We start from the raw sequence: 10210 nt of genomic DNA, 5'->3' as shown, positions 1-10210 counted from the left end.
ATTGTATGATGTAACTAAAACTTTACTGAAATAAAAGTAAAACATTTCCCTAATACATATTTTGATGTATTTTCTCTGAAAGTAAAATGTTTATGTTTCAAGTTTAGCGGAGCTCACTGTATTTGAGTTTTATTGAGCAATGTTTTTATGTTTCCAAATTCCACGATGTAGAAAATACAACTCGTCCACTGACCTTCCTATAATGTTTAAAAGAGATAATGAACCAAATCTGTTGCATTCCACCACCCCTTGAAAACGTGTTTAGCGACACAAAAAACCCTTTTAACAAAACTGTCATTGTAATTTATTTAAAGGAATTTTAGATGCGAACTTAAAGGGAGTGTTCGCGAAAAATGAAAGGGGGTATAGGCTTAATTCGATAAAAAGCGCTTTTGATCGCTACTATAATCTTACTTTTATCTGTTGCGTCTATAAGGAGAAAATTGTTTAAAACGACTAATATACCGAAGAACGTAGTGTTCATATTTTTCGACGCACGATGAGTAAAACATGATAAAAATACATGTTTAAAGCTAAATACTGCGTGAAGAAATGTGGAAAGTATTTGTGATGTCGTCTGTTTAGAAAAGCCAATTAATAGGCGGATAATTGTGGTTGACGTGCAGTAATTAAATGGTGGGTGGTCTATATCTGGAGTATACGGAATGCGTTTACAAAGAATTTAAAGAAAATGATTGAACCACTTCCATGGAGGATGGGCCATCAATGATAAATTACTGTACACTGTATACAGGTTGTCCAAAAAGTTTGAATAAGTATATTTTTAAACTACAATTTTGGTAATTCCGTAATCAGCCGGAGTTGCTTACCCCTGAACAATTTGACAGTTGCGCTTTTTTTGGATACCCTGTATCTCAGCGGTTGGAGCATTAGTAGCCGCAGCGAGGCTAATTTTATTCTGATGTATAATTAGATAAAAATATTCAAACCGAACCTTAGTTCAGATAATAAATCATGCATGAAGTTTCAGATAGTTCATGTAAGACGGACAAGACAGACAAGACAGACAAGACAGACAAGACAGACAAGACAGACAAGACAGACAAGACAGACAAGACAGACAAGACAGACAATATCAAAAATCAATTAAGGAGTTTTCTACATCACGAATAGAAAATTGTATATTTTACTTTTGTAAATTCTTTAATTTTGAAGAAAGATAAAATATTTTATAATAAATCTGAGATAGTACCATTGTATGATGTAAAACTATGACTCTTTATAGATAAATGTGCCTCACCTTATAGTTAGATGAATCCCTTGACTTGAAAAATAACAAATGGAAATAGTACAAACAAATTTTTTAACATTTTTCCAATTAGTGAGAAGAAATGGTTAGACTTGTGAGTTTTGATATTCTTTCCCAATTTAAAAATATTAAGTAGTAATCTTTGCTGCCGTTGTAACTTCAGAACCCCTTTCCGTTCTGCTTTACATTTTGATTGAGGCACTCGATATAACCACGGAAATGAGATTTAAAAATTCTAAGTTGAGTGGGTTTAATTTATGGAGAAAGTTAAGTATTCAAGAAAGTCTGGGTTCCCAAAGAGATTCAAAATGTTTATGCATGATGTCAAGGCATTATTCATGTTTTATTGATTATACATTTTTGTTTTTAGGGATAAGGCCAGAAGATGTATATTTTACTGGCAGTTGTCTGCTTTCTCTCATGTACTGTTGTACACGCTGAGCACTCATGTACGGCAATAGGTAATGAATTATAAGATGACCTCTTTGCAACTATATAGCAGATTTTATAGTATGCAATATGCATATATACACATTACAAATACACACTTTAAATTACAGAAGTTAAGTACATTATGCAGATAAAGATGCAAGTGTAACATTCAAGTACATTCCTCATATATATTTTTAGTGTGCAGTATTTAACACACCAATTTTTCATTGTAAACAGACCCATTTAACTTGATTAGTCATATTTATTATTTAATATGTTACTAAACAGCATTACATACACTTAAGTATTGCTATGATGTCGTCTCCCTATTTCATAGTTTTCTGGTTGATCACTGTACTTATTTACTTATTGCAGGATACTACCCTGACCCTGCTGACTGCAGTACGTTCTACCGTTGTACAGATATCTGGGGAAACGGTCTATACCAACAGTACACGTTCATGTGCCCGGCCGGTACGGTCTTCGATGACATTCTGGATGTTTGCAACTGGCCTTGGGCTGTTCCTGGATGTGGAACAACTCCCCCGCTTGTAACTTCAACCCAACCACCACCAACAGCAGCTCCTGCAACAACAGTAGCAGTTACAGATGCTCCAGTAGAAGAAGAAGAAGCTGTTGAAGGCGAAAAAGAAGTTATTGAAGAAGTCACGACAGATGTTTCTGTAGATTCTGCAGAAACTGAAGCACCCTACACACCAAGGTATGAATATCAGGCCTCCCTCTATGAAAACTAATACTAATTACGATAAAGTTAAGTATTATTGCTTGTCTAAGTGTCTGTTTGTCTGTCCGTTTGTATGTAATAAACGTTAAAACGGCTGAACCCAGGCCAAAATCACAGTCACGTGACCCCATGGGAAGGTTTATGGGTGCTCAAAGTTACAAAAAATTGTGTCCAAAAGTTTTTGATTTTTGTTAAATTTTGAAAATGCGCGAAAAAAAGATTTCGCGAAGTTTTTTTTGTTATCTATTTATATTTTGCTTGTTTGTCCGTTTGCATCAAATAAACGTCAAAACGGATGAACCGATCGGGCCCAACATTTTGTAGGACCTCGCTTGACCCCAGGGAAGGTTAATGGATGATCGAATTTATAAAAATTTGCCTCTAACAAAATTCGATTTTTGAAAACCCACGAAATTTTTTCATAAATCCGCGAAATATTTTGTTTTTGTTTTACACAAAGAGAACATGTTCACAATTGAAATAGAAGATGGGCGCGAAGTGCCCTAAAAACCTGGTTGTTTTATATTGTACAAAGGGAAGATGGTCACAAATAGAATCAAAATTAATAGTTAAAATAGAAGATGGGCCCTACTCGCCCCAAAAGCCTATTGTTTAAAAAAATTTTTTTAAAAGTTTTGAAATACTGAGAAAGTACACTATACTGTTAACATTGGAAATTAACTTTTTTCTAATAGATTTTAGCAATTTTTTAAATTATGTTAACAAGGAAGGATTTTTTTATTAAATTTTAAATACGTATTTTTGTGGTCTGTGAGCTGTTTTTTTACCAATCAAAGACTAACTACTGTATTTAAAGTTTCCACTGGAGATTTTGATTCCAAATTTAGCTCTATTATTTACTTAGTGACGCTATGCCTTGTTAATTCTACTTCTGTAATACTTGATTGATTTGTTTCAGTGCTGGAAGCGCATATGACTGCAAAATGCCGGGAGTTGTTAGTAACGACGCGGACTGTCAAAAATTCTGGCTTTGTAAAGAAAACCCAGAAGGTTCCAGAATTCTCGAGGTAAGTGTAATCTATAAAGAATAAAGATATTAAATAAATCTTCCCAGCTGCTTTGCCTGATGTACCATTAGCCAATTGGAAATAAGTTACGGCTTCCCAAAATTAATTTTTGTTGCATAATATTAAAAATGATGGAGAAATGAATGATCTGCAGACAAGAATTTTAATTTATTGGTATTAAGTAATAATCCTTAAAATATGGAAAGTTCAAAATTTAAAAAGTTTGGCATCGGGTTTGAACAATTTTAAAAAAAATTTTCATTAATGCGTTATATAATTTCACATTGCTTACTCAGCTTTACTCAGCAAACTTTTAAAAACTTTTTAATATATTTCAAACATTACAATAGCAAACAAAACGTCTGTGACAGGAAAAGAAAAATCTGAATAAATTCTTGAAAGAATGACAAAAATTTAAATAGTTGGAGAGAAAGATAAAAGAAGAAAAGAAATTGCATAGTCTAAAGCATGATTTGATGCGAATAGGTGAAACTTCGCAGTTCATTGTTCAAATAGTCTTTAGACAGGGACTACTTAGATCTTATTCTATAGTTCATGGATTTGAGCAAGGTACTAATGCAAGGAAAGTTATTTTAGAGGTATACGCATTTTTTGTACTGCAGTGTACTGTCTTTTGGCGGAAAAGTAAACACAAGACGGATGTCAAGGCCTGACATGGAATCCATTTTCACAAAAATAATCTATGAAATATTCTGGTCATATGAAACTATTATCTGAATTTTCAAAATTATCAAAATTAAATTCTTTTATCTTCCTCGGATACTAAACGAACACTGATTAATCTATTCTTGTTTCAATATGTACGCGAGTATACGCGACCGCAATTAACTTTCCTTGCATTAATACCTTGGATTTGAGTAATTAGGTTACACTCATTCATTGATTTTATTCTTTAGTCCATGATTTATAGAATTATTAATTCAAGGGACTACTTCTCATTCTGTATTCCATGGATTCATTTAATCTTTATTTAACCTTTGTTCCGATGTTTAAATAGTTTGGGGACTAATACTTCTTCTTCTTTAGTCCATGAATTTGAGTTAGTAGGTGAAACTCCTTGATCCATTGTTTTTATTCATTAGTCCATGGATCCATGAACTCCTTAGTCCATTTATTTTAATATTCGACGGTCTACTTCTTATTCCTGGTTGTGTGTGACTATGTGAGTAGGAGTTAGAAAACATCAAATATGTAGATTGAGTTTCAGATTTATCAATTATATCGAGAAAAACAGGCTTTCTGTTAACCACTAGATGTTCAAGTGATGCTGCTTATATAGAGTTGTGCCCGAAATTTGTTGACTTGAAATAGGGGGCGGGGATGAGTAAAACATGATAAAAATACATGTTTAAAGCTAAATACTGCGTGAAGAAATGTGGAAAGTATTTGTGATGTCGTCTGTTTAGAAAAGCCAATTAATAGGCGGATAATTGTGGTTGACGTGCAGTAATTAAATGGTTAGACTTTTAGGATTGCTAGCAACTATGTTTATAAAACAATGACAAAAATCGTAAATAAAGGATGGAATTTTCCTTGATCATGTTTTAAAACAGGTCTTTTGATTTTTCTCAAATCGTCAGTTTTTTTCACCGCTTTAGTTCTGGACACATTGGAACAAATAAAGATAGAAATCATTCATCACATTTTTACTTAGAAATCAAGTGCACTGCAGTTGTTAAAACGATCTCAACGCTTGAGAGGACTTGGGACTAGGGACTATGGACTATGGACTAGGGAATAGGGACCAGGGACTAGGTACCAGGGACTAGGGACTAGGGACCAGGGATTAGGTACAGGGAACTAGGGACTAGGGAATAGTTACCAGGGACTAGGTACCAGGGACTAGGGACCAGGGACTAGGTACCGGGAACTAGGGACTAGGGACTAGGGAATAGAGACTAGGGACTAGGTACCAGGGAAACAAACGTTTTACAGTTTGAAATAAAGTTGTCCAGGGCTACAAAAAGGATAAGTTGGTTAGTAAAATCAAACACATGGAAATGGCCAGGCAAAACTTCCACAGCGGCCCGGTCAAAAAGTTCTCTATTTCATAGATGTTTGGACCGCCGTGAAGATGCATGGGTGTAGTGTAATTAAAACAAACAAAGTCACCTAGCCCATTTAATCCCCCCCCCCCTCTCCCCTGGTACATCAGGTTTTATTATCTTCTATATTATCTTCTATGCATCCTTTTGTGTGCTCCAAATTGGGTTGGATGACAATTCTCCCTGGTTTTCAATCTATTCCATCTAATAGAGGGTTAAAAGGGACCAGTTAAAGAGTGATATGTCCGATTTACAATGGTACCCTCACGAACTATGTAATGTCAAGATTGAATATATAGATATTAATATTTCCTACTTGAAAATTGATTGTTTTTATTTCAATTCTTCAAAACTGATTGGTGGATTCTGCTGAAGAAACAATGGAGGACATGGTCAAAATTAAACGCTTTTTAAACTAGAAAAAGTCACTATATTCCATATTTATAATAATAATATAAACGTTTGAAGGGTGCTGTTGTGAATGAAAAAGGATAACTGGAAATTTCAACAAATCCTCTAAAGACAATTTAAAGTGTCTCAAGGATCCAATTAATTTTTAATTATTCTTAATTTCGATGTTTAAAAAGTCTGGTGACTACTTCTTCTTCAGAGAAAATCATAAATTTCTTCTCTAGGTCTAATCTTGATATAAAACCATTCCTTGTTGAAGTCATGTGTATTTTTCAAGTATTTCTATAAAATATTACCTCATTTTTACTGTAGAAAAGTTTGGTAATGAATTTCGCAGATTCCAGAACCTTTTAACGTTTTTGTAATCGAACATTTAAAATAAAATTTTAAAAATCTGTGTTTATCAGGGGGCGGAAACGTCATGTTTGTGTGTCTGTACCAAAAGAGTCTGTGTTAGGTTACCGTACTGGTCTGCAAAGTAGTGCGACCGGTTTTCTCATGCCAGACTAGCGCCATTTCTTTTCCCTTTATTCCTATTCCCTGGTGTTTATAAGCCTATATAGGATAGAAAAGCCTAAATTATACTTGAACTGAATTATTTGATACAGATTTGACAAGATAAAATGATTGGAAAAGATTTTATCAGTGAAGCATTTCTGAATTGATGTAACACATGGTCTTGTACAATATGCAAAACATGGCATCGATTAGGAATTGTTGTGGGTTAAAATAAGGTTCGGTTCCTATCAGATCTAAGACATAGATACAAAAAAAAAATTTTAAAGGGACTGTACAGTGTGCACTCCTTTTTATGGGACCCTCATTTTAAGCGTTAGAATCTCTATCATAAGCTTAGGTAAGGTTACTTGATAAAAACTATAAATTACTGAGTTTTGCAGATTAATGTATGTTGCTTCGTGCATTTCCAATTCTACAATTGGAAGCAAGACGACATCTAGTTATCTAAACCATCTTGTTTGTCCAGATCTATATACTCAGCCATCAATGGTTTTTATTGATTGTCAGGTGTCAGACTTACATATTTAAATTTGGCATCCTTTCTTTAGAAACATGGGAGGGTCTATTTACAGGGTGTCCAACAAATTTGTATAACCTTCATAAAAGTTCAAAATGTCTTCAAGCCTTTTTATCACTTTTATCTTAAAGAAATCTCGTTCCGATAAAAAAATTAAAACAAAGGTAGAAATGCGCACTTTGACAATTTTAAATCTTTATATCTAGGGTTCAAGGAGATTCGGTTCTTATCCCAGCCTGCTGGGACATTGTATCACAATTTAACCTATTTAAAATAAATTTTCAATATTTTTCTTTTATACTTTTTTGTCGTTGGATGAGTTTTGAGTTAAAAAGTAGATTCTGTAATTTTAAATATTGTAAACTATAAATCAAAACTAAAAATCAAAACTAAAAATCAAAACTAAAAAATCAAAACTATAAATCAAAACTACAAATCAAAACTAAAAATCAAAACTATAAATCAAAACTATAAATCAAAACTAAAGATCAAAACTAAAAATCAAAACTATACATCAAAACTATAAATCAAAACTATAGATCAAAACTAAAAATCAAAACTATAGAAATCAAAACTAAAAATCAAAACTAAAAATCAAAACTAAAAATCAAAACTACACATCAAAGCTAAAAATCAAAACTAAAAATCAAAACTATAAATCAAAACGCGAATGGCAACGTTAAACAAAGGGCTGATACCCAAAGGCACTTCAAAGTCGGCCCGGTCACATACTTCTATTCCAAATTCTATTTTGTTTGTAAACCCTGCATATACATTCCAATTTGGAGACTCAGTTGGAGTCCGGGCATTATTAATTTATATAGTTTAGGGTGTGCCGACTTTTACGATTCACATTAAACCTGAGCTGTTTTCTAATCGGAATGCAGGAGTATAACTTCTAAAATGTCAATAAATATAGACGGCACTTTCCCCACCCCCCTTCACGCTGATTTAACAGTTCGTTACTTGTCCCAATCCAAGTACATGTTTTTAAAATAAAATTCTTTATGACAATTGAAATATATCAATATATCATGATTGTACCAAAAGATTTCCAATTCTTCAGTTGTAAACTTAATTTATATCTTTGCCAGATAACTGAGGAAAGCAGGTTTAACCTTTTTACTGATGGTTGTTTAAGTGATTGTTTACACATTTGGGCATGGTTGGAGCTACTAAAGTATATCTTAATAAAAGGCATATCGTGGATTCAACTGTTTCTGGTACATTGTGAAGATACAATATAAGATTCAAATATGATTTTCATTATTCCCAAACTGCAAAGCATCGAATAAAATTTGGTTCATTTGCAATGAAATATATTCAACAATGAAAGTTATTCAGTTTTGAAGACCGCGTAAAAAATTTAAAGTGTCGCAACGACTTTGGTTTGGTTTAACTCAATAACTAGCTTATACTTTATTGTATAGCCTTGGACATGTATAATTGAAAACTTCAAATAACTTGTTTCTAGCTTTCTTTTGAAAGCAGTTATTGGTAAAATCCTGTTCGATTTTTTATTAAAAGCATTGCATATTTTGGTTTGTAGTGTTTGCCTCTGGTAAGTTGCTATAAAATAGTATCTCAAATCCCTCCCCCCCTCCCACTGTAATATATTCCAATTAGGTTTCTAGTTTCGTGATGAAAGAATGTTGTGTACACTGTAACCCTATCATATTGTAGATTTAACAAGATATTCAACTTTTAATCAGGTTTTTAACTCCCGTCGATATCTTGGCTTTATGTTAGATTTGTAAAAAGTCGTATGTCCAATTTACAAAGGTATCCTTAACTAGCCTAGTTTTAAATTCACAGAGATAAATTCTTCAAATTTCCATCTTTGTTTCTACTGCATATGTCTTATAGTTACTTGGTAGAGAAAATAGTACAGAACAATTTCAAATTATTGATAATTATATTTCAACTTTCAATTATCTTTTAGACTTAATATATGACTTTAAATAGTCCAATATTCATGGAATACAGCAATGGTTCAGTGTAAACAAACCCATTTCACTTTATTTGTGATTTAATAAGTGACTAGTAAAACTATTTGCTCTGTAACATCATCAAATACACTTAAGTATTGCTATAAAGTCGTCTTCCTAGTTCAGAGTTTTCTCGTTATCACTGTACATAAAATTTATATAAAAATTATTATATGACAAATTTAAAATGTGTCAAAAATTTCTATAATACTTTAAATTAATCCTCCGAAAATACATAGGAGTTTTTGTTACATTTTAATTTTTTAATCCTTAAATCCGAAACAAACGAAATTTTTTTTTCAAAACATCGCTAATTTTTACTCACCCTGTATATCTAATTTATTAAAGTCCCTGCTGTATCGGTGTCCTGAGGGTTACTTGTTCTCTTCTGCTAGCCTGCGCTGCGCCGCTGCAACCGATCTGACCTGCCTCGCCAGTGCTGCTGAGACACGTAGCGTGCCGGTCACCCAGCTGTCAGTAGAGGAACTTGATAGTTTCTTCACTAGATGGGGTTAAAATTCGTCAAAATTTCGCAAGCCAGCTGGGAAAATTTCACAAATCAATGTTTGTGTATTAAAGATGATCCAAATTCAACATTAAGATTTCAAAACAATAATAATTTACAAAAACTCTGGCAGTTTTCTCAAATTCTCAAATTAAATGAATTTTGATAGTTACCAGTATTTTGTATACATGAATTTACAATGTTACCAACTAGTATTAATAAAGATTGAATACAAATATGTTTATTCAGGATTTTGTAACATATTTTTTTTGAGCTAAAAGTGTATGCATTTAAAAAAAAATTTATGATTGAGCAGCAGTTTTCTTTTGTAAAACATTGATATAAAAGCTGAATACATTGTACAGTGTGTTAAACTTTTTAGGTTACGCAACATGTTCATGCTATTAGCACACAGGAATGTAAAACGGAAATTTACAGGACAAAATCTGGGCCAAGTGGTGAAAAGTTACCAGAGCTGGGAACTTTAGTATGTTGGATATCGGGATTTTCTTAATCTCCAGATTAAATATTGCTTGTTCTCCTCATGAATTTAATCTCCAGATTAATTAACAGATCGGGATTAAGGATATCACATTCAAAAGTTTTCAGCTGAAATGTTTTGAAGCATGAAAACTTTAGAATGTTTGATATAAAGTTCATTGCTTGATCTTTACTTTTTATTAATCTCCAGATTAAATATGGCTTGTTTTTCCTCTTGTTATTAATCTC

General features: G+C 32.8%; 1 protein-coding gene across 2 annotated transcripts in view; it reads left to right on the top strand.

The window, feature by feature from the left end:
• LOC111710238 (uncharacterized) overlaps positions 1-9717 on the top strand; it is a 10865-nt gene extending 1148 nt beyond the window's left edge. For both annotated transcript variants that reach the window (XM_023484299.1, XM_023484300.1), the window contains exons 2-5: positions 1641-1731; positions 2078-2423; positions 3367-3475; positions 9325-9717. In XM_023484299.1, coding sequence (XP_023340067.1) covers positions 1656-1731; positions 2078-2423; positions 3367-3475; positions 9325-9492 — 699 coding nt within the window. In that variant the 5' untranslated portion in view covers positions 1641-1655 and the 3' untranslated portion in view covers positions 9493-9717. The remainder of the gene's footprint in view (positions 1-1640; positions 1732-2077; positions 2424-3366; positions 3476-9324) is intronic.
• Positions 9718-10210: the final 493 nt, after the last annotated feature.

Source organism: Eurytemora carolleeae, unplaced genomic scaffold, assembly GCF_000591075.1.
Source record: "Eurytemora carolleeae unplaced genomic scaffold, Eaff_2.0 scaffold93, whole genome shotgun sequence".
Taxonomy (NCBI): Eukaryota; Metazoa; Arthropoda; class Copepoda; order Calanoida; family Temoridae; genus Eurytemora; species Eurytemora carolleeae.
This window is presented reverse-complemented; position numbering and strand designations above follow the sequence as displayed.